At 41.9% G+C, this 24,562-nt stretch overlaps 1 protein-coding gene across 1 annotated transcript in view; it reads left to right on the forward strand.

The window, feature by feature from the left end:
• TAF4B (TATA-box binding protein associated factor 4b) overlaps positions 1-23,478 on the forward strand; it is a 77,490-nt gene extending 54,012 nt beyond the window's left edge. Inside the window, exons 14-15 of the mRNA XM_061995533.1 lie at positions 11,542-11,661; positions 23,311-23,478. Of these exons, the coding sequence (XP_061851517.1) occupies positions 11,542-11,661; positions 23,311-23,478 (288 nt within the window). The remainder of the gene's footprint in view (positions 1-11,541; positions 11,662-23,310) is intronic.
• Positions 23,479-24,562: the final 1,084 nt, after the last annotated feature.

Below are 24,562 nucleotides of genomic sequence, written 5' to 3' on the forward strand. Positions count from 1 at the left end.
ATTGTGGTAATGCTCGTCTTCTGATGGTCTTTGAGTAGTCTTCTTACACATGGTAGCACCTAAAACAAAACCTACAGTATGTATTGCTTTGGTGTGATGTGCTCTGGCCCTTTTCTTGTCCTTGCCACAAAAGTAGCCTAGGCAGTGTCTGCAAATAAACATAGAGAGCTCCGCACTGGATGCTAGACATCCAGGAACTTCCCTGGGCCTCCAAGTAAGGCAAACAAATGAGTCCATGCAGGAGAAAGCATGCTCCAGGTTTTTTCTAGAAGACACAGAAATACATCAATAACTGTTTAAAAAACAACAAAAAAAAGTAAAAGGCAATACACACTCCATGCCTGGGAGATCTTGAGCAAGAATCAGGAAGTCACTGCACCCAGGAGCTTTTACTTTATATGTTAGGGAATGTCAAATATCCACTAAAGAACTTTTTTCCTCTCATGGGTTGGTTACTTCATGGCTATCCTGGAAAAAAAATTCTGTTACTCCTGAAAACATCTTATTGCACCTTTTATTTCTAGACAGATGAGGTACCTGGTCTTGGGAGACACAGCTGTAGTGGGGCCTGTTCTGTCACTCAAGCATATATGTGAAATGTTAACCTGAAAGAAACCTACAGTATTACATACTGCCCCATTAAAGTTAGGACTGCATGTCAAAAAAGTGCATGCTATTCTGCCTTTTTGCTGTTAAATCTAAATTACAACAGAGGAGAAAGTCAGTGGAAACTATAATTGTATGGCTAATTAAAACAATCTGAAAGGAAGCACTTGCAAGAAGAGAAATTGCATTATAGGCAAGAGGAGAACATGGTAAATGTTTAAATATGCAGCCTTCACATGTCAGTTTTCCTCAGAGAATGTCCCCCATATGAGAAGTCTGCTATTCAGCCACATTCAACCCATAGGGCAGAAAAATTTGTATAGGAAAGGTAGAGGCTGGAGGCATTAACGCTCATTGAGCTTTATGACAACCAATGCAAGAGACTCGGGATTGAAAACAGATTTTTAAGGTTTATTTTTCATTTTCTTCACAAGTTCCTTAAAATGCTTAAAGGGAATGTGAAAAAATTGAGTTCTTTTTTTTTTTTCTGAATGATAATGGAGAAGCATCTGAGAGCAGTAGAAAACTTTCAAAGCACTAAAAAGACCAAATGAAACCTAGTGAAACCTGAATTGAAAAAAGTCAGAAAGAATGCAGAGAATGGAGAGAAGTCAGTTCAGTGGGATAAGTGGCCAGTAATGGAAAATGGTAAAGGACTCAGATAAGTGTTCAGGTTTCTTTTCCACTGATGTGAGCTAGAAAGAGAAATGTTTAACATCTGGTCACAGTTGCTTTCACTTACTTTAACTTATTGTTGAAATTCTTATTGTGGAAGCTAGAAAGAATGGGAGGCTTTTGCTTCTTTCTATGCTTATATTCCTCAGGTTTTTTTTTCGCTGCAAGTCTTATACAAATTCTTGTTCATCTGCTTTAGTGCTTTTATTACTCCTGATGTACTTATTGCTGGATAGCACACATAACCCTTAGGCATACATTAACTTGTCTTCAGCCTCCCCTGGTTTCCTTTCCTGCCAGTTCTTTTGTTACTTTAAATATTTATTTAATCTGTCGCATACTCTTGTCAGCCTACGATGTCATATGTGGAGATGTCCCCACTTTCATCTTGATATTAAACCTGGTATCTTGTACATAGGCTTTTTAGTCTTTCCCTTATGTTAGTTATAACCAAGTCCAGAATTATAGAATGGTAGGGGTTGGAAGGGACCTTTTAGAGATCATCTAGTCCAACCCTCCTGCAGAAGCAGGTTCACCTAGGTCAGGTCACACAGAAACATGTCCAGGCAAGTCTTGAAGACTTCCAAGGAAGGAGACTCCACAACCCCCCTGGGCAGCCTGTTCCACTGCTCCATCACTCTCATGGTGAAATAGTTTTTGTCTTATGTTTAAGTGGAACTTTTTGTGTTCCAGCTTCATCCCATTACCCCTTGTCCTGTTACTATCTACTATAGGAAAGAGGGATGTCCCAACCTCCTAACACTCACCCTTTAGATATTTATAAATGTTAATAAGATCACCCCTCAGTCCCCTCTTCTCCAGACTAAACAGCCCCGGGTCCCGCAGTCTTTCCTTGTATGAAAGATGTTCTATACCCTTGATCATCTTGGTGGCCCTGTGCTGGACTCTCTCCAGCAGTTCCCTGTCCCTCTTGAGCTGAGGATGCCCAGAACTGGACACAGGACTCTAGGTGAGGCCTCACCATGGCAGAGTAGAGGGGGAGAAGAACCTCCCTTGACCTGCTGGCCACACTCTTCTTGATGCATCCCAGGATGCCATTGGCCTTCTTGGCCATGAGGGCACATTGCTGGCTCATGGTTACTTTATTATCAATCAGGACTCCCAAGTCTCTCTCTGCAGAGCTGCTCTTCATCAGTTCGACCCCCAACCTGTACTGGTTCATGGGGTTGTTCCTTCTCAGATGCAGGACTCAGATGCACTTGTCCTTGTTGAACCTCATGAGGTTCCTCTCTGCCCAACTCTCAACCTGGCCGAGATCCCACTGAATGGCAGCACAGCCTTCTGGGGAATCAGCCAGTCCTCCCAGTTTGGTGTCATCAGGGAACTTGCTGAGGGTACACTCTGTCCCCTCATCCAGGTCATGTTGAACAAGACTGGCCCCAGAATTGATCCCTGTGGAACTCCACTGGCCACAGGCCTCCAACTCAACTCCGTGCCATTGATCACCACCCTCTGGGCTCTGTCATTCAGCCAGTTCTTGATCCACCTCACTGTCCACTCATCCAAGCCACACTGCCTGAGCTTTCTGATGAGGATGTTGTGGGAGACAGTGTCAAAAGCCTTTCTGAAGTCAAGGTAGATGACATCTGCTGCTCTTGTCACATCTAGCCAGCTGGTTATGCACTCATAGAAGGCTATCAGGTTAGTCAAACAGGATTTCCCCTTGGTGAAGCCATGTTGACTCCCCCTGATAACCGTCTTATCCTTCATATGTTCTGTGATAACATTCAGGATGAGTTGTTCCATCACCTTTCCAGGGATGTAGATGAGGCTGACCGGCCTGTAGTTTCCTGGGTTGTCCTTCCTGCCCTTTTTGAAGACTGATGTGACATTGGCCTTTCTCCAGTCCTCAGGCACCTCACCTGTCCTCCATGATTGTTCAAAAATGATAGAGAGAGGCTTAGCAATCACATCAGCCAGCTCTCTCAGCACTCTAGGATGCATCCCATCAGGACCCCTTGACTTATGAGCATTAAGCTTGGCCAACAAGTCTTTAACCTCTTCCTCTTCCGCCCAGGGCAAGTCCTCTGCTGTCCTGGCCATCCTGTTATCCTTGCAGGAATTTCAGTGTTTATCTTCTCCATCTGTCTTACCAGCATTTCTTCTGAGCTCATTTACATCGAAATGGCTGTATTTATTTGTTACTGCATTGCCAAGACTATTTTTCTTTTTTTCCCCTTCCCAGCATTTAAATCGTGAGAAGGAGAGGGAAGAATTCTCTCTTCATTTCTTAGTAGTTACCCTGCAGAAGCAGACAGTAGTATGAAGTTCCTGTGATCAATGTTATCTGCCAGCATCAGGCTGGGACAAGTGCCACCTGTTTGACTTTTCTTTAATCTCAGTCCTGTTGCTGCTCTGTGAGCCACAGCTAATGAAGATACTTGATTTCTTGTCTCTACTTTAGACAAATCTTCCCTGGTAAAACTGTTCTTGAGGATTTGGAGAGTAAAGGTTTCATGTGCTTTGTTTTTTATGGAATCTTGTGCCAAATACCCCCTTCTGCTTTGGGTACTTTGTGACCAGATATGAACTTTCATTAGAATCGCAAAATCGTTACAGTTGGAAAAGCCTTTTTAGATCATCAAGTCCAACCACTAACCTCACACTGCCAAGCTCATCACTAAACCAAACCTTATCCATTAGTATTTCATCTACGTATCTTTTGAATATCTCTAGGGATAGTGTCTCCATCACGTCCCTGGGCAGCCCTTTCCAATGCTTAATAACCCTCTCAGTGAAAATTCATGTCCAATGTAAACCTCCCCTGGTGCAACTTGAACCCATTTCCTCATGTTCTATTGTACTGGAGGGAAGAAGTAGACACTCACTTTGCTACAAGTTCCCTTCAGGTAGTTGTAGAGAGTGGTCATATCTCCTGTCAGACTCCTCTAAGTTAAACATCCCCAGCTCCCTCAGCTGCTCTTCAAAAGGCCTGTTCTCTAGACCCTTCACCCGCTTTGTTGCCTGTCTTGGGACACACTCCAGCACCTCCATGTCCTTCTTGTAGTGAGGGATGCAGAACTGAACACAGTATTGAAGGTGTGGCCTCACCCAGTACCAAGGGGACAATCACCTCCTTGGTCACAGTATTTCTGATACAAGCAGGATACCATTGGCTTTCTTGGCCATCTGGGCATACTGCTGCTCATGTCAATAAACACCGCAGGTTCTTTTCTGTGGGACAGCTTTCAAGCCTCTCTGTCCCAGGCCTGTAGTGTTGTCTGGAGTTATTGTGGCCCAACTCTTGGCCTTGTTGAACCTCGTACAGTTGGCTTTGGCCCATCAGTGCAGCCCAGGTTCTTCTGAAGAGCCTTCCTGTCCTCAAGCAGGTCTACACACCTGCCCAGCTTGATATCATCTGTGAATTTACTGAGGGTGCACTCGATCTCCTCATCCAGATCATTGATAAAGGTGTCAAATAAAACAGGCCCCAACACTGAGCCGTGGGGAACACCACTGGTGACCAGCCACCCACTGGATTTAAATCCATTCACTATAACTCTGGGCCCAGACATCCAGACAGTGTTTCACTCATTTCAGAGTACATCCATTCAAGCCATGAACAGCCAGTTTCTGCAGGGCGATGCTGTGGGAGACTGTGTGAAAAGCCTTACTGAAGTCTGGGCCCCTCACTGCAAGACGGACATGGAGGTGCTGGAGCATGTCCAGAGACTGGCAATGAAGCTGGTGAAAGGTCTAGAGAACAGACCTTATGAGGAGTGGCTGAGGGAACGGGGAGTGTTTAGCCTAGAGAAGAGGAGGCTGAGAGGAGATAGGATCACTCTGTACAACTACCTGAAGGGAACTTGTGAAGTGGGGTTGATCTCGTCTCTCCACTAACAAATTAATAGAACATAAGAAAAAGGATTTAAGGTGCACCAGGGGAGTTTTAGGTTGGACGTTAGGAAGAACTTTTTCACTGAGAGGGTTATTAAGCATTGAAACAAGCTGCCTATGGAACTGGTGGAGTCACCATCTCTAGAGATATTCAAAAGATGCACAGATGAGATGCTGAGGGATGTGGTTTAGTGATGAGCTTGGCAGTGTGAGGTTAGTGATTGGACTCAAAGGTCTGAAAAGTCTCTTCCAAATGTAACAATTCTGTGAAGTCTACGAAGACCACATCCACAGTCTTTCCCTCATCCACTAAGTTGGTCACTGTCATAGAAGGAGATCGGATTGGTCAAACAGGACCTACCCTTCATAAAGCCATGTTGGCTGTGGGCCTGAACCCTTGGTTGTCTTATATGTGCCTCAGAATGGTACTCAGAATACTGTGTTCCATAACCTTCCCCGCCAAAGAGGTCAGGCTGTCAGGCTTGTAGTTCACAGGATCTTCCTTCTGACCCTTCTTGTAAGTGGGTGTCACAGCACTTCCATTTCCTTCCCTTTGTTAATACAACTACCTGCTGCTGTGAGTTAGCTGATGTGAGTTAGTTAACTTTGTAGTAGAGTATGCTTTTTCTATTTTTCAGTTATGTTTAAGGGATTTTTCCTTGCAATGTTTATCTTGCAAGATTTGCATAACTTGAATTATTGCAGCTCTGATAATGCTAACAACCACATATCATGTACTTGGTAACTGAGAGGGTTTAAAGCCAACTTGCAGTATTGCTTTGAAAAAAGTTTCAGCATCTCCTCATTACTTACCATCTTCTGCAACTTGAAATTTAATTTTTAATATTAAAATGCCACGGAAATATCATTGGTGTAGTAAGAAAAATAGATTTTGCATATTAAGTGAAATGTGGAGTGTGACATGAGAGAATTTCTATGAGCAGGAAAAGAATTTTTTTTTTTCCTCAGTAGAGGATTGAGTGAAGAACAGAGAGGTCAATTTTAAAACCTTTCATTTTATGTGATTACAGCCATGCTGCAAATGCCATTTCACTATAAGGGAGGACTTAAAAACATACCTTACTTTTTTATTTGTGCTGCAGGTCAGATTAACTAAAATGCTTATTGTGTCACCCTAGAGATTGCTGCTTGCTGCAAGACCAGACTTTAAACCCTATTTTTATTATTAAAAAGGCCAGCAGCAACAAAGACTATTTTACAAGTTCTGAGACGTTTTCATAGCAATTTGATCTTTACACACAGGTTTTTGGAACTCTTTGTACTGTGATTCTTAGCGTATGTAAAAATCAGGAAGAGGGGAGAAGGAGCGTGAACAGTCATTTGTCTTTTGCCTGAAGACTGTCCCCTCTCAGTGCCCTCCTTGAGGAATGAAATTGGAACAAAACGTGTGTTGGGCACCTGTGTTGTGGTGGAACAGCAGCACCTTTCAGCAGATAATGTAGGTCAGGTTGAAGGAAAACCTGCTAGTTTGTGGGTCTGATGCATGGTGCAGGTTCACCGTGCTCCTCTTGAATTGCCTTTACACACTTCTCCCTTCGAGGGGAAGAATAACCTATTTCAAGATATAATCCTGGACATGACAGTTCGTATTTGTGTCCTATTTTAGGCAGAGACACCAATATTAGTAAAACTAGCCCCTAGAAGGGAGATGATACTAGATGAAGCTTCTCCATGTTATATTTTAATAAAATGTGTATATTACTTCTACTGTCTTTCACTTGCTGTGGTGATCTTTCTGCCCTAACTTGTGTGCTACAAAAGTGTCTGGTAAAGAAATATTTGACTCAACATAGTTGCCTCTTCCTCTTTCCTAATCTTGTTTAGGAAAATCTGACAGTAGTTAGCCAGCCAGCATCCTCAGGTATCCCTTGATGTTATCTGCCTGTCTTCCCTTATCCTGTGCTTTTAGCTGCACAAATAACGTTTGGACATTTAATCTCACACATTTCATCAAGTTTTATTCCATTAAAAAGATGATTTTGCTAGCTTCAGCAGGGTAATTTGGATGCCTGCCCATATCGCTTAATGGGGATCTGTTGAGTCCATTATGGAGATTGAGTGTTTAAATTCATTTGTCTTAATTATGTTCTTAGAAAAATCCCCGAGATGTCTAGAATGCAGCAAGATTATGATTTCTTTTTTCTTTTTCTGCAAAACCCTGGTGTGAGATTCTGCCTGATTTGAAAAGTCCTTTGACTGTTTTGAAGGTGAAAAATGTATTGGGGAGAGTAGATGATGGTAATGACACATTTCCAGTGTCTTGGGAACTGTGTGGTCCAAGAAGCATCAACTCTGTTTCTAGAAAGTGTACCGTTTTTGTACTGTCCACCAAGTGTCATCTTGTCCTCTATGTGGGTGGGTTTTCTGCCAGCGCTGCCCTCCAGCAGCAGCGCTTGCTCCTGCAGGGTGTCTGTATGGACAGCGTGGGACAGTGTGCTCTGTCAGCTTCAATTGTATGCATAAATGGTGATGATGCCCGGTCCTCAGCCAGAGCAGCATTTTGGTATTTTACCAAGAGGCACACAGCCCACCCAGTGCTGATGCCAACCCAAAGTCCCCTTGGTGTGTCATTCACAGCTCTGCCTCTTATCCTTGGTCTTTACCATGACTGCTTGTCAACATCTACTGTAAAAAGGAGAGTGGCGAGGACTTCTTTTCAATGCTGCTTCAAAACAGTGACCAAATGTTGAGCAGCCATCCATTTTTGACATGTCTAACTGCAGCTGCTTTGTGTGTGTTTTGTAGGGTTGGAGGAGGTGGGTAGGTTTTATAATGACTATGGGATGGAAGCACAAGGTCTGGTTAATAAGGCCTTTTGGTTTGGGGTTATTTTTGGCGGAGTTTTTTTGTTGTTGTATGGGGTGGGGTTTTTTTAAGTTTAATGGTTTTAAAAGTCCTTTTCATTTTAAGTTTGATAATTCTTGAAGTGAGGCAAATCATCTTTCCTCATATGACTTCTTTTACACCTCAAACCTTTTGGAATTTAATCTGTCCCCAGAGGGATGCCACAAGCATGGCATGTTATAATGTCTCTTCTCATGGCAAGAAGACTGTGGTGTACATGCAACCACTGTGGCAACTGAACTACATTGCTAGCAGAAAGGTATATTTCTACAGGAACGCTCCTTAGGGTATCTGTAAGTAGGGGTGACTCCAGGTGACAGAGGCCTGGGCAGTTGCAATTGGAAGTCAGCACATGGATCTGCCAAAGAACCTTAACATTTTTTTACTCCTAATTAATCCAGAGAGTGAAAACACGTAAAAACAGTTTCTAAGCCTCAATATTTCATAGAATCATAGAATGGTAGGGGTTGGAAGGGACCTTTAGAGATAATCTAGTCCAAAGCCTCTGCCAAAGCAGGTTCACCCAAATCAGGTCACACAGGAAAGCAACCAGGTGGGTCATGAAACCCTCTAGAGAAGGAGACTCCACAAGGGCCTTGGACAGAATGTGCCATGGCTCCCTCACACTCACAGTACAATAGTTTTTCCTTATGTTTAAATGGAACTTTTGGTGTTCCAACTGCTTTCCAATACCCTTTGTCCTGTTGCTAGATACAACAGAAAAAAAAGGGATGCGTCGATCTCCTGACATCCATAATTTGGATAGTTGTAAATATTAATGAGAATCCTCCTCAGTCCCCTCTTCTCTAGACTAAACAGCCCCATTTCCTGCAGCCTGTCCTCACAAGAAAGATGCTCCGGTCCTGTGATCATCTTGGTGGCCCTGCGCTGGACTCTCTCCAGAAGTTTCCTTTCCCTCTTGAGCTGAGGAGCCCAAAACTGGACACCGGGCTCCAGATGAGGCCTCACCAGAGCAGAGTAGAGGGGGAGGAAAGTCTCACACTCTTCTTGATGCATCCCAGGATGCCATTGGCCTTCTTGGCCATGAGGGCACATTGCTGGCTCATGTTCAATTCAATTCCCAGGTCTCTCTCTGCAGAGCTGCTCTCCAGCAGGTCAGTCCCCACCCTGTACTGGTTCATGGGGTTGTTCTTCCCCAGCTGCAGGACTCTGCACTTGTCCTTGCTGAACCTCATGAGGTGGTTCTTTGCCCAACTGTTAAGGTGGCTGATATCCCACTGAATGGCAGCACAGCCTTCTGGGGAATCAGACCTCCCAGTTTGGTGTCATCAGTGAACTTGCTGAGGGTACACTCTGTCCCGTCATCCAGGTCGTTGATGAAGATGTTGAACAAGACTGACTTTGTGAAATTTTAAGTTACTTTTTTTTATTTTGTCTTATTTCCTCCTTCCCCAATTGGTTGCAATGTGTTCCTGAATATAAATATACATATTTAAGGGAATTAGATTAAAAGGAAGTTTCTCTTAAACATTATATGCGAGTAGGCTGAGTGGAAGTAACCACAGATAATTGCAGAACAGTGGTAGTTTTCAAGTTTAAGGGACATAAAGCCTTGTAGTCTCTAAAATATTCTTGAAAGCAATTCTGTATACTTGGAAAAACCAAGCAAGACCCCATTTAGAACTGAATTAATGATGTTAAAGAAGGTTATAAGTGTTTACCCTGAGCACAAAATTAAAAGTAGTGTACTTAAGTGAAGTATGGTATCTAGTGTTGAAGAGGTAGTACTACATTTCTGTAAGCAAAAGCCTACATAGTGTCATCAAAGCTGACTTGCAAATGCTGTTGTTTTCATAACTGAAGCATTTGTCTTGTCTTCAAAAAAACCCAACAAAAACTGCCAAGCCTCCAAAAACAACTGCTTTCAACATGTGTGTCAAGAGTTTCACATTCCTGTATTTTTTCTGAAAAATCTTGATCATGTGTAGTTTCTCACAGGGGGGAATGTCCTTTTAGGCATCTTGGACTGAAATACCGCTTTAAATAGCCTAGCTGCTGCAGTATCTGGTGTGAAGTTGTCAGCATAACTATAGTAACGACTCTACCTATCTGATGTGAAATAAGATTTGCAAAAACCCCATCCAACCGAACCACCCTTCTCCCCAAAACATTTCCACCCCTAAAACCCAACAGTGTTTCTGTTTTGTGGATTAATCTGTTTTTAACTAGAAGCAAGTGGGAGAGTAATGCCATGTAGATGCTACAACCTCAGTTCTTTCCAGCTGAATTTCTCATTTCCAAGTAGGAAAACTGTAAAGTAAGCAAAATTGTGGTGTATTGCAAGCTTAAGCAAAATACCTGGACTGATTGGATTAATTCCAATTAATTAATGATTCTTTAGGGGAGGAGAACAAGAGAGGAGAATTGAATGCTTTGCTACCATGGTATGGCTGTACTCTCTTTAAAGATGCCCACACATACACATGCAGAGAATTCCCATCCAAATAACTCTTTAAGTCCTGGGTATGAGGAGAGCATGGGCTACGGAGCTGTTCTAGTTGTGTGTCAGATCATCTAAGGTTTGTCATTAAACCTCGAGCTTTGTGTTTAAGGGCAAACACAACCTGAGTAAGTAGAGAAGTTTTTCCTTTTCCACAGAGAGAAAGCATGTCCCCTCCACCCCTGCTCCAAATTGCAGCTGCTGAATCTGAAGGCAGCATGGCTGCATTAGCGAGGTGGCCAATCCAAACTAGTCAGTCTGTCAGCAGACTTGACTGATTTGAGCTTCAGAGCAACTGACACCTACACTTATTGAATAGAATGAAGTAGTGTGAACCTCAAACTGGAAAGAGGTTTTTTTTGGTAATGCTCTTGTGTTTCACTTCCATCTCAAATTTACTTAACCCAGGTACAGATTGTTTTAAGGATTTCTTTGTGTGGAACAGCTTTTAGAGTTGAATGTAAATAAATGTATGCAATGTATCTCTAATTTGCTTCAGATACGCCTGAAGATTCAAATATGTACTGGAAAAGAAAGAATATCAGTGAACTGACAGCGTCCCATTCAGTTGGATAAAAAAATGTTTCAGAATTGCATTACTGAGTGCTGGGTTCAGCTAATACAGCATGAAGAAATTGAGTGTCTTGCATGTGCAGTCATGAATTGAGATTCTGAATTAAGAATATGCCCAGTTCACCAAACTTGGTGACTTTATCTTTTAATAACAATCCAGCCTCATAAACTAGTTCTGATCAATACTTTCTGTTAATCAGAAATGGCAAAGCTTATGAGCTGAAGAACTAACAGCAAGGCTTCTATTAAGGCTGCCTTGATATCACAATGTAGTCTACATAAAAAGTGTTACTTGCACAGCGCTGTCTAAAGGGATGTTTCAAGGCTCCAAGCATGACTGACTAGTGGAATGTATTAAAAGTATCCAGAAAGACAGGAAAGGTACTGTGAAATATATTGTTTCCGTAGGGGCTGCAGAGCTGTCTGAAGCTACTGTAAAGAGAACCAAGACCTTTTAGGATACCTTATATCATAATTAATCTAGTTCTTTTCTTTTAAATTAGATGCAACAATTGGAGTTAGCACAAATGCAACAAAGAGAAGCCAACCTCACAGCTTTGGCAGCCATCGGACCAAGGAAGAAAAGACCATTGGATTCATCAAACATTGGATCTGGGCTGGAGGTATGGAAATGGCTTGCAATAACTTGCATTTTGTTGTGTTTTCGTACTGGTTTGATTTTGACCTTCCATGTGGGAAGAAGTGAGAATTCTCTCTCACAAATGGCTAATTATACAGTAATTATATACTGTAAGAAAACTAGTCAGTGTGTTCGAATATGTGAGAGGATTGTTTCTAGTAAAGTCAATGTGGATGTTTAATAGTGTGTTGTAGGAAGAACTGTGGATAAGGGCACTGTGAATGAAGGACAGAATGAAGTAGTGGCTCAGAGAAGCTTCCATCTGCAGGAGAGGGTAACAAAGCCGTGTTAGTCTTCCACAGCAGCTAGTTGTCATGGCCTCTCAGTGGAAGTCACGATGGCAGTTTTTGATGACTTTTCGAGTGGCTCTTGCTTTGATATTTGACTGTGGTCTTTTTTCCGTGTACAATACATGGGATTCCTCAAATATACCGTGCCACATTGTAAAAATGCCTTGAAGGTGCTTTTAACAAATCTTGGTCTGAACAAATTTCTTAATGTTGTGCTGAAGATTAACTGTTTCCAGGACCCGGGAAGCTTATAGGAATGCAGAAGTCCTTTTCAAGGAGACTGACAGCCTACTTCTGTTAGTGATCATCTTATTTGGAGATGGGAGAAACATGTTGTAGCCTGTCTGTCATTCAAGTGTTGTTACCAGTTTCTTACAAAGCCTCAGTGCTGCTCAAGTGAACAGCTGGTTGACTTGTGACCCAAATGCAGCGAATAGACACCTGGAAAGTAACTCTTGTTTGGAAGAAGTGGTGGTAAACTTTTCCTTTCTGATAAACCTTAAGTCTCTTTCATTTCTTGTAGCCATCCTTGAAGGAAGCTTCAGTAGATGCTAAGATTGAAAATACTCTAGCGTTTTTGCATACTGGAGTATGGAAGGACCCTGTATAAAGCTCAGTTATTTACAGTGTAACTGAGGCAGCGGTGGTGCCTGTCCTGTAGGTTTTCCCTTGGCCTGGACTGTGACAACAGGCCACTCTAAGGAGGTGAAGTAGGCTTGTTTCTCTGATTATTCCTGTTTTCTGACAAGGAGACACAATTAACTCTTTGAACATTTCTTGTTGACTGCAAGTGAAGGAATCTGTATCTAAGGAAGCTGCAGAAAGCCGTGTTCCCAGCTTTTGAGCAGCTATTCTTCACTTCTTTGAAGTTTTTTAATGTACTTTCACATGAAGCTGAAGGTATAATTTTGTTTTGTTTTTTTGTAATGCCACTGGAAAAACTTGAAAAAATCAGTCTAGCACAAGAGCAGTTTCCCTCATCCTTTTCTCCTCTTCCCCCAAGCTTCTATCGAGTAACTATTCCTGTTCTTCATAGTGGTTTTCTGTAATTATTGTCGGATTTATTTCTGAATATTTAACAAGTCTGCCTGTTAGGTGCTTTTCAGTTATTTCTCATCGTCTGCGGTGTGTCTGCTTTAGTAAAAGCTTCATGAGTTGTGCCAAAGTGAGACAGTTAACAGCGTTGCTATTGAAAGGTGATGTCCCGTTATTTACATTGGCAGTTTAAAAGAACGTGGACATAACATGCCTAAAATTGACCATAAACCTTGATAACATTTCATTGTCACAAATTTACGTGCTGCATTTTAAGGTGCTGCTTCTATAGATTGCCTTACTAGACTGTTATATGGGCAGTACGTGGAAGCAGTTCTGCCAGTGAAACTGCTTCTGTTTCTCGCATGCAATCTTGCGTTCCAGTGCCTAGTACTTAAACTTCATGCTACCAAGAAACAACTCTCTGTGGACTCTTTTTTTTTCTTTTTTGTACAATTATATGGGATAGCTTATTTGAGAAGGATGTTTGGACTTCAATGTTTAAGTGTCCCAATATATCTGAGCAGGATTTAGAGAAGGCTTAAGACTTCTCATGTAAAGAATGGTTTTGACAAACATTCTCTAGTTCAAGAAGCAGAACATTTGTAATACATTCATGATAACATGACAAAACATCCTGAGCAGTAAACAACATTCCATTCTTCAGGGATGAAAGGAGGTCTTTGAAACTGAAAGTGTGGCCTTAGGCTGATAATGCATTTGGACATCTTTAAAATCATCTTTTTGGGCAACCTATCTGAGAACAATTCAAACAGGCAGGATGTACTTTCTAGTTTCAAATTGCAAATACAGACAGCTTTGCTCTCAAGTAATCTTAAATGTCAGAACTTTCTGACTATGCAACGTCAAGGAGTAAATCTCTGCATAATACTCCTGTGACCAATTTTTTATCTTTTTTTTTGAAGCCTAATATCTTGGTAGACAGATGTGATGGAAAAAGTTATTCCTAAATATGAATGATCCTTTGATAGTATTGAATGAAACCACTGAGGCTAAACACATTAAGATTTTAAGCTAAGACTTCATTTTTCCTTGGATAATGTACTTTGTACTATGTTTGTATCTCTTACGTTGCCTACTGCAATAATTAAAGGAAGGGAATTGTTTCAAGCCATTATTGATATATACTGAAGCCCTGAGGTATTTAGGGAGACAGGGAAGAAATAATCAGTTACAGTATGTATTCAAGTGAAATTCTGTAAGCAAATGTGCTAAAGATTTGCCTTTCTTTGTTCAGTACCAAGGTGTAATGGGTACTGGAAGATGGGGTTGGTACGGATCTGCTACCTTCTGTTGCAGTAAGCATGAGGGGCCAAGACCAGCATTTTGTTAGCATACCATGTTTCCTTTCTCCACAAATGAATATCTGTATATAACTGGGGTGATTCTTCAGCCCTAGGTATCTTTTTCTCCACATTCACTTACAAGCTGACTTTACACCTCTTCTGGAAAGTCTTTTTCCAAGGGTGGCTGAATGTCTGATTCCCACATATTCATCTTACCTTGTTCTCTGAAATTCTGCTTTCTTTACTTAGTCTTCAAAGGAGACGTATTGTGAACTTTTTTAATCTGGGAACTAGAACATGTGGCAACATAACTGTGCTTGATAGCTAGAACCCTGCTTACCAGCAGCTGCATCACCTCATGGTGTGGCAGCTAACAAAAAAAGAAAGAGATTTTTGCTCAGAAGAGTGTGCTTCAACTAATTTGGACCTAAAAACAACATTAAAAGCTTGAAATGTATCTTGTCATGATTACTACTTCTGTATCGCTAAACTTGAAACAGCAGTAGGGGCAAATACATGATGACTATGGAATGAAAAACTAAGGCTAATGCTCTAAGCCTTTTAAAAAAAAAAGGAATTGGTATAATGGGAATTCTTGCTCTCTACTCGTTGGAAACACTTGTTTGAGCAGTTTTGCATGTTCTCCTCATTGCATCTTAAAATTTGAATGGTATTGTTCAGAAAGAGTAATTTGAGAAATCTCTCTATTGTGAAAATGTGTTTAATTAGCGCTACTTATATTCCAGAGGTGGTAATATCTTCATCTGTCTCCTTCTAGTCCCTCTGGATGCTTTTGGATACAATGAAGGGGAGAGGCCCTTGGATTCAATTCGTATGTGTTTTCTGGTTTTTGTTACCCACCTCAGTTTGGAGGCATGTGATGAACAATAATGAATTAAAGAGTGGGAAGACTGGAAGGATAACTTGAGAAGGGAGAACACTTCTAAAACAAATCAGACAAAAGTAAACTTGAGGCCAAAGACTTACTTCTCTGATTCTGTGTTCTGTTTCATAGTTTTTATTGGTTGGTAACATGCCCCATAATGCTTTAAATGCTGAGAAATAGTCAAGGATTATTTTGGATTAAGTTTTACAGCTTTTCTGATGACAAAGCTATTCTGGAAACAGCTTTGTGTTGTTCTCACTCTAACTGGAGTGTTAGATGTTTTAAAACCCTTGCAGATATGTAAAGCTTTTTTTTTTCAGGTAGGAAACAGACTGCAGTTCTGAGTCCTTAAACTTTCTTTCCTTCCATCCAAAGCTGTCCAAGGTCCAAGGTCATCTTTGGCCTTGAACTGAGAGCAGTACATTTGTGTGATATCATGCAGCAGGGAGGAAGAAAAGTCTATGTAGGCTTTTGAAGGTAGAGTTATTAAACTGGCTGTTACTCATATGGTCAGCTTCTGAAGAGTCTACTGTAGACAAAGAAACTGAGTTGGATATCTGTACTTCTCTATAGCTTTTTTGTGCTTGCTTCCTATCTATTTTCTGGCTCAATGATAACACATTAACTACTTGGAACTGATGCAGTGTGTCTTGTCCTGAAGTGCTGTTGGTAGTGTGTCGTTCACATGCGTTCTTCAGGTTGGTCACATTGGCTGACTCAGAGTTAAATCTTGTATCTTTTATTTCTTTTTGCCTGATCCAAGGGCAAAGGAGATTTCTTCCTTCCAGGTGCTGTTTGTGACTGTTTTGTCCACTGCCAAGACTGGCTGCTCTGTTAGGAAGCGTGAGTCTTGCCTTGCACTCACATCTCCACTGTGGAAACAAGAACCAGCACATAGCTGGTAAATGGCGCAGCTGATATCCTGCAGTGTGTGCAGAGCCATTCAAGTACTTTTTTTCCTAGCTTTGGCCAACATACATAAAATAATGTGATACTTCCATGATGCACATCTAATACAGCAATCCACAAATAAGCTTGTATACTTCTGGGAAGACGTTTGGCAAGAAGAAATGGGACAAGTGTCTTATTTACCACACCAGTCATTGTTCCATTTTTAGTATTGATTGTGGGTGGAGGAAATGAACTTGTCATCTGTTTTTCTAGGGCTAGGTCTCTGCCACATCTGTTCATTGATATAGCAGAACTTAAAATTACTCTTCTTGCTTTACAGCTTAGGATGCCAGTATGCACGTTCATTAAACATATACAGAATACGATGCTTGCCTAAGCTTTGAAAATGCTCTTTAGGCTAACCTAGGAAGAGCTAAGCCTTTGAGCAACAAGTCCTCTTCTGCAAAATGGGTGAAAAACCCAACTCTTTCACGTAATCAGGGAAAAGAGATGTTTTGGGGTTTCTGCTGTGTACCATTCAAATTGTGTTTGTGGAGTTGTTTTGCATTTGTGGAAGACAGATATGGTAGTTGGCAGGTATGTGGCTTTACATTCTTTATATGGTAGCTGTAGAGTTACTGCTGCCTTTTTGGCCATAAGCTCTTCTGATGAGAGGACATGCTATAGCATAATTCAACTTCACTATTGGTGTTAAGGATGTGACTGTAATGTGAATTAAACACAGAAGTTGGCTTTGTAGTGCTTGATGATAGATTTGCTGCTCCCTGCATATCCATGGGGTACAGAGAGTCTGCTGGCTGGTGCTTGGCACTGGTACGCGATAGTCTGATAAAGTATTTTCCTGAAAGCTGCAGAAAATGAATTTAAAAGCAATCACTTGAAATTAGACCTAGACTACTTTTGTGGAAGTAGGTGTTCAGACCCAGGACACAAAATCTGTTTCTACACTTGAGGGGTTTTGCTCTTTCCCTGTGTCTCTCTTTGTCTCTTACCACACATTCCTCCAGCCCATAGGTCTACAGTAATAGAAGAAGGTGGGAGTTTTTCCCTCTTCTTTGCATGTGATTAATGTGTGTAGACTCTTGATTTCAGTTTCTGGTTCTTATTCAAGCTATCAGACAATTGAAGAATCTCCAGCATGGTCATACCTTTGGGGAAAAGGGGAGCTAAAAGTGTTAACTGCAATTATAAAATACAGCTTCAGCATCTTATTTATCTGCTGCAAGACCCAACTAAGCACAGCCCTGTCAGCTAGAGTGTTTCCATTTCAGCACTGAATTTCCTGGCTGCTGTCAGTCTAGGCCACGCACTTGATGTGAATTTTTCGCTGTGTAAATAGGCAAAAATATTCTCAACTGCCATTCACACACTTCAGAAGTACAGTTCATTGGCCCATACTGTGCCTTCTCTGTGCTAGAGATGAACTTAATTCTTCTTATGTGTGAAAGATATCTGCAATTTAAATGACTAATTGCATTGTAGCTTTAGGCTGAACATATTGGTAACGCACAAATGTTGATGACATGCGAAGGGTCAAGAGATTTATAATTTAGTTGACAATACATTGCTTAAAATGATGTGGCAAAGAGCCAGAAAATTTCAGCTTAATAATTGTCTATTAACTAACATGACATCATTACCTCCAGGTACAGATTAAGCATCCGATGTAGCCATACAAAGTGACATGCGTACATGAATCTTGGGCATAATATTGAATAAACTGACATTACATTTGCAGTAATTTGTTTCAATATGTAAAGCATGTTGTTGCCTACATTTGAAAGGACTTGTAGGAATGTTGCAATGAAATCTGAGGGAAAAAAATGTGTAGTTGAACAGCATTCGGTATTGTACAGATCTGACAGCTTCAGGAGGCGTCTTTGTAGGCTACAGATGACATCATAAATATACATGTTTGTTTTCAGCTGCATGAGAAGCAGCTTGAAAATAGAGGTCTAAGCCTTTCAGACATTGGCTTGATTTACCCTAATTGTCTTCTGAAGTTAGGGGGAAAAAAAATCCTACAAATCCTAACCATCTATCACAACTATTTAAAGGAAAGAATCATATAAATATTGAGTAATATAGTGTTTTAGTATTATGAGTGGGAGAACATTTCTATCAGACTGAGGCTTGTTAGAATAGGTAGCATCAGTAGTCTGGCTTGTCACCAAAGTAGTATCAACTTCTTTCACTTTGTTTTCTCTGGCCTAAATTAGGCACGCACTTGTACAAGCAAAGCTGTCACAATCCTGACAGGGTCTCTTCCTTCCCCCTTGCTGCTGGGGGGAGACCTAGGAAAGTGTTTGAGCACTCCACAATGTGTTATTGGCTTTTTAACCTTTTTTTCTTCTGCAAGACAGGAATATGTTCTGTATTTAACACCTGGGAAACTAATGTACAAGTTATACTAGGTACCTCCAACCTCAGTGTGACTGCAGATGATAGCTGGGGGTTGAACCTGGTTGCCTTTGGTCCGATTTTTCTAGGCACTCTTAACCACCTTTTGACAACGTCTCTGCTGCACACAGCTGTTAATTTTTCAGTGTTATGAAGATGTCATTGAAAACTGTCTCACAACTTCTCTGCCTTCTGCTCGTGGTATTTTTATAATGTGCAGCAGAGCTGCAATGACAGTTTGCTCTCTTGGGATCTTGGCTCTGGGACTGCACTGCATTTGTGCCACACCAAAAATTGAAATGAAAATTCTTGGCTTGACTTTTAATATTTGATTGAGCTCCCTTTAAATGTCCCTCTCTCCAGAGTTAAAAATTTTGAATGTGATTGGTGTGAAGCCATTGAGTTTTAGAGGGGAGTATGTACTCTACTAGGAACAGCTTGCTGAGCCTGACCCAAACTTGGTGGGAAGGAAGGTGTCATCTGACCCCTCTGAGCTTTGTATCAGGGCCTTTAGAATAGCCTTAGCAACTTTATCCTTGTCACTAGCTGTGATCCAGACTTAGAGATCATGTGCTCCAGATACCTCATTGACCAGGGATAAGGCAGTGGTGATAGTTAAGGTAGAGGAAGAACCTTGTTGTGGGCTGTGGCTCTATATGAACTTCAGCCTTGCCTTTTCAGAGAGTTGGTATTCAGTTCTTGGTCCAGCCACTGGAGAGAGCTCTCGAGATCTTAATACAGGTTTTGGGAGCAACCTCTCAACTAAGTAACTGCACAACAGGCGTGGGACTACGCAGAAGCTCCACCATGTCTTTTGCTGCCAAGATGAGTGAGACTAACTAATCTTTGTCAGGTGTATATAAATGGCTCTCAGGACCAAGAAAGGATGACAGCATATTGATTTTCCAAAGTTGCTGATTCAGCTTGACTCTTAAGGATAGGCCAAAAGCAGGACTGCTGCCCGTGTGGCCTTCTGGGGCTGGCTTTGAGCCAGCTGGTGCTCTCAGTGCTCTGAGAGGCAGTTTCCAGTGGTGCAGAGCCATGTTGCCTTGCTGTGGTACCATACCTGGCTCACGAGCAGGGTCTGTCAGCTGTTGATACCCAGGTTGGCTGGTAGTACCTATGCTGGTGGTCACCCCTCATGGTCTGTGTGTGTCTCTGTCATTTCCCCTTTGGAAAGAAAGTGGGAGTTCAATGAAAGGCAGGATCTCAGTATACAGCTAATGTCTTCCAGCTTCCTCTGTGGAGCAGTGTTCCCAATTTGGGGGGAAAAAAAAAAAAAAGATAAAAGTTTCTGGTTAAGGCAGTAATAATTAGATGGTGCAGAAGAGGGGTGCAGGTTACTTGCATTACCCTTTGGTAGAATTGGCTTTACAGGGGCACATTTTCTATTCAGTTACCTTTGTACTTGTCTGTGGCCTGGCTGAAAAGCAGCGCTTTTTCACTTTGCCTCAGAAGAGGCTCACAAAACTGTCTTAGGGTGGGCTGAAGACTGTTGCAGGGAATAATTACTCAAAATAGCAACATGCAAGCAATTGCTGCCCAACTGGGAGGAACATAATAGATGTCTGGGAGCAAGGAGTGGATTGGTGGTATTCTAGCCAGTGTATTTAAGGTCTTGGAAGCAGCGTGGGAAAGCTTCTTTGCAGGAAGGGGTATATGAGACATAAAGGAGAAGACTCTGCTGACTGTTGCCAAGGGCCAGACAAGATTGACCTGCTGCCCAGCAGGAACTTGCTCGAGAGGAGGCTCTGAGAGCTGAGCAGCAGAGGCCCTCTACTATAGTGTCCCTGTAGAGCTCAGAGTTGTGCTCTTCTTGAATAAGGTCTTGGACAGTAACAGAGGCACCTGCAATGGTTCATTTTGATGTGCAGATGGCATCTTGACTTCAGCTGTTTTCACTTTTTGTTCTCTAAATGTTTCATTACAAAAGACAGGCAGTAAATCACCCGTCACTGCTTGGTCCGAAGTCTAAAGCAAACCCATGAAAGACTAGTGTTGGAGGACAGTAGCTAAAACGAGTTGATGTTCACCCCTGTATAAACATAATGCGGAGCGAGTTCCCCAGTGCAGTTCCAGTCTGGACTGGAATCACCAAGGCTGGCTGTTGGCTTCTTTAATTTTAAAACATCATGCACTTTGAGAAGAAGACCTTTTCTTTTAACTTGGATATGGAGGCAGCTGTTGTGAGGCTACACGAAACTTAAAAGTGTGAACTAGCTGCCTTAGCAACCAGGAGCCCAGGATAAGCTTTGGTTTTGGATGTGATTTTACAGCATAAGAGTTCTTCACATCTCTGCACTGGACCTGATGGGTAAGAATTTAAGAATAAACAAATCTGTAACTGTCTCAAACGCAGGCAGTTTGGCACTCCTGCCCTGTGGTAGCATCTTGCAGCTCCAACAGCTTCCAAAGCAGGACGGGGAGTGTGTGCCCTCTGTAAGGGAGGGAACAGGATTGAAGTGGCTTTGTCTGGTGTCTTTTTAAAGGTAAGACTTCTAGTTTAATGAGTATTTAAAGAGAAAATCCTTTCACCTCAATAAAGTTTTTTGAATTATAAAGGACATTGCTGTTGGGTTACTGAAAACCCTTGGGGTTTGTTTCATTTATAATGTTGCCTCGGGCCTTCTGCTGCATCCTGTTGGATTGACTTCCTTTTCAACCCGTGCTGGCAGCTGCATTGCAGAGCTATCTTTTCCCTGGATCCTTCAGGGTTGTCATATGACAAACTTGAACTGTGACCCTTTTGTGTCTTAACAGGACAGCAGTGCCCTGTCTGTGCGATGTGGCCAGCAGTCTTCCCCACACACGCATTTGTTCCGAGCCATTTAACAAACTGAAAGTTTCAAATGATGGCATTTCATAGTGTTTAATAGTATCGACTGTAAAGCAAATGAAATGGTGCTGAATACGCTGCATGCTGCTAGTAAGAAATACAGCTTCCATTTCTACAATATGCCCAGGGTTTTCTGTGTGGTTAGTGTGTGCTCTCTGGTGAATCTCTTTATTTTTTTAAATAAAATTCAATGCTTTGCGCCCTAACAACAGTAACATTCACTGCTGTAGATAGTCCAGCACTGGTATTTGTTTCTGCTATACAGGGATTTTAACCAGATTTGTCTAAGCAAAGTGGGCAAAGTCATTTTGCTGAAGTCTTGCAGAGAGTGTTAGGGTAAGAACTGATACAGTTAACACCGCATCCGAGCAACAGCATCTCCAAGCGGTGTTGATGCTGGCAGGCATTGCCTTGCTGAAGTTACAGAGACAGAGCACTCGTATTTGTACAAATTGCATTCATTACCAAGAACCCTCCAGTAGTGATAAGAGACTGGCTGTGTAGCATAGATTGGCTCCAAGATAAGTAGCCAGTCTATTGTGCAGCTCATGGTAATCTTCCTCCTCTCCACCCCTAATAATAAATCTTGGGGCATTTTGGAATGCGTGGGGGTTCCTCATTCCAGTAGCCTGAATGTGTAACTACTAAACATCATCATCTCCCACCAATTACACTTTCATAACCAAGCAAGGCAGCTGATTGAAATGAATAGGCTCAGATACAGTTCTGAACACACGACTACTTTGGTTGCCTCAGTGTGTTACTCCCTTAAAGGACAAATCACGGGTGATGGCTGGGCTAAGAGTTTCTCCCAGCTGTGTCACAAGACTAGAGCCCACTCACAGTGATGGTTTCCTTCAAGAGAAGATGTGAACATCTGGAGCCTGGGGATTTGCAAGTGGGAGTAAGAGCTCTTCACAACCTGGGAATCTGCATAGATCTGTGGTAGTACCTTCTTGGCAGTTGGGTTGTCTTTTCTCACTGCAAACAGCTATGTAGCATGACTTGAGTGAAACAGCAGTTATTTATCATACTGTAATAACATAGTGTTAAAGGCAGAATTTTCTGGTTGCTTTGACTGAAATAAATCAGCTGGCAAGTGCTTGCTTTGTCTCTTAAACTATCTAATGCACATTTGGAATATTGTGTCCAGTTCTGGATCCCTCAGTTCAAGGACAGGGAGCTGCTGAAGAGAGTTCAGTGCAGGGCCACCAAGATGAAGATGGTGGAGTGGAGCATCTCCATTATGATAAAAGGCTGAGGGAACTGTGGCTCTTTAGCTTGGAGAAGCCTCATCTGGAGTCCTGTGTCTAGGTCTGGGCTCCTCAGCTCAAGAAGGACAGGGAACTCCTGGAGAGAGTCAAGCACAGGGCCACAAGGATGTTCAAGGGTCTGGAACATCTTCCTTATGATGAAAGGCTGAGGGAGCTGGGGCTGTTTAGTCTAGAGAAGAGGAGACTGAGGGGTGACCTCATTAATGTTTACAAATATGTAAAGGATGGGTGTCAGGAGGATGGAGCCAGACAGTTCTCAATGATGTCCAATGATAGGACAAGGGGCAATGGATATAAACTGGAACATAGGAGGTTTGAAAGAAACACAAGGGAAAACTTCTTCACTGTAAGGGTGATAGAGTACTGGAACCGGCTGCCCAGATGAATTGTGGAGTCTCCTTCTCTGGAGACATTCAAAACCCATCTGGACGAGTTCCTGTGTGACCTACTCTAGGTGGTCCTGCTCTGGCACGGGGGTTGGACTAGATGATCTTTCGAGGTCTCTTCCAGCCCTTGAGATTCTGTGATTCTATGTAATGTGCAAGGACTTCTGAACTGCTGGTTTTCACCATATAAAGCTTGTCAGCAAGCTAGTTTTAGGCAAGGTAGACAATCTCATCTGACCAGTTTGGTTAAAAGCTTGTATTTATATGAAGTTCTAATATTTTCTTCTCTCTTCCTCCCCCATTTAGGGTTTGAATGACAATAGAACCGTTCCTGGATCATCAAGTTTTAGCCTTACGAAACAGCTGCTGTGTCCGAGAATAACCCGCATCTGTCTCAGGGACTTGATATTCTGCATGGAACAAGAGAGGGAGATGAAGCATTCTCTAACCTTGTACCGTGCTCTTCTGAAGTGATTTGAATTTTACATTTCACCTTGCTGTCTACTGCCAAAGAAAACACTGAAGCATTGTTGCACTGTCTTGAAATTCCAGTTTCTGGAAAATGATCCGTTGTAAGGATAACTCTTGTTTACAGATAAACATTTTTATTAAATACCTAACTTAGCACCTGTAGGATTTTTAATAATATTTGACTTAAACCAATCTGTAAACCAGTGAAAACACTGAGCTGCACACACAAGCACCTGACTACCTGCTTGCATTCAACTGACTTGCAGGCTCTGAGGGCTTGATACATGTCTCTAGTTTTTGAATGTCGCTTGCTTCAGTACTCCAGAGTTAGCAACATCTGTTCTACATGTAGTGCCTTTTTCTAATACAATCTTATGTGGGGAAACTAGTAATACTTTAAAGGCACTGCATAGCATGGCAACTGTATTTAATCATGAACCAGCAATCAATCGACATGCTAATGTATTGCCTGTCTGACTTGGCATCTTCTTAAATTTTCAGGGTGTAGAATTACTACTGGATGCTTGTTTGTGGAGAGCAAAGTAGCAAGCAAAGGGAATGAGGAGTGCTTTCGTGCTCTCACGTTGTCTCAACTGCCCTCCTCCTTTCCTCTGAGGACTAAGGGAAGCTGAAGGAATTGGTCATTCCTGTGATTGAAGTGTATCAGACAGTGTTGTTAGGGCATACTTCAATGTTTGGCGAAAATTTGGAGTTATCAAACTTGAAGACAATGAGTGAAAGAGACTAAAAAGGAAGGGTAAACAGAAGAAACAGCTTATCTTTCTGTAGATATAAAAAATAGCATTGAACTTGAGCATAGAAGGCATGAGCAAAAGCAACCTGTGCTGACTGCAAGGAGGGGAAGACTTAAGATGCATTGAAACTTAACAGCTGGAGACTCTCTTAACGAGAATGGCAGGGTTTACAAAGCACGGGGTTCACTGCTTTATTTAGAACATTGATTGAATACCTTAATGTAGTATAACAGAGAAACTTCCCAAATAGAAAGTGTTTAAACAGTTGCCTGGTTTCCATTCAGTGAGGAGAAAGACTCCAGATTATTAAGACTGCTAGAGTAGATTAAAAT

The sequence above is a fragment of the Colius striatus genome, chromosome 4, assembly GCF_028858725.1.
Source record: "Colius striatus isolate bColStr4 chromosome 4, bColStr4.1.hap1, whole genome shotgun sequence".
Lineage (NCBI taxonomy): Eukaryota > Metazoa > Chordata > Aves > Coliiformes > Coliidae > Colius > Colius striatus.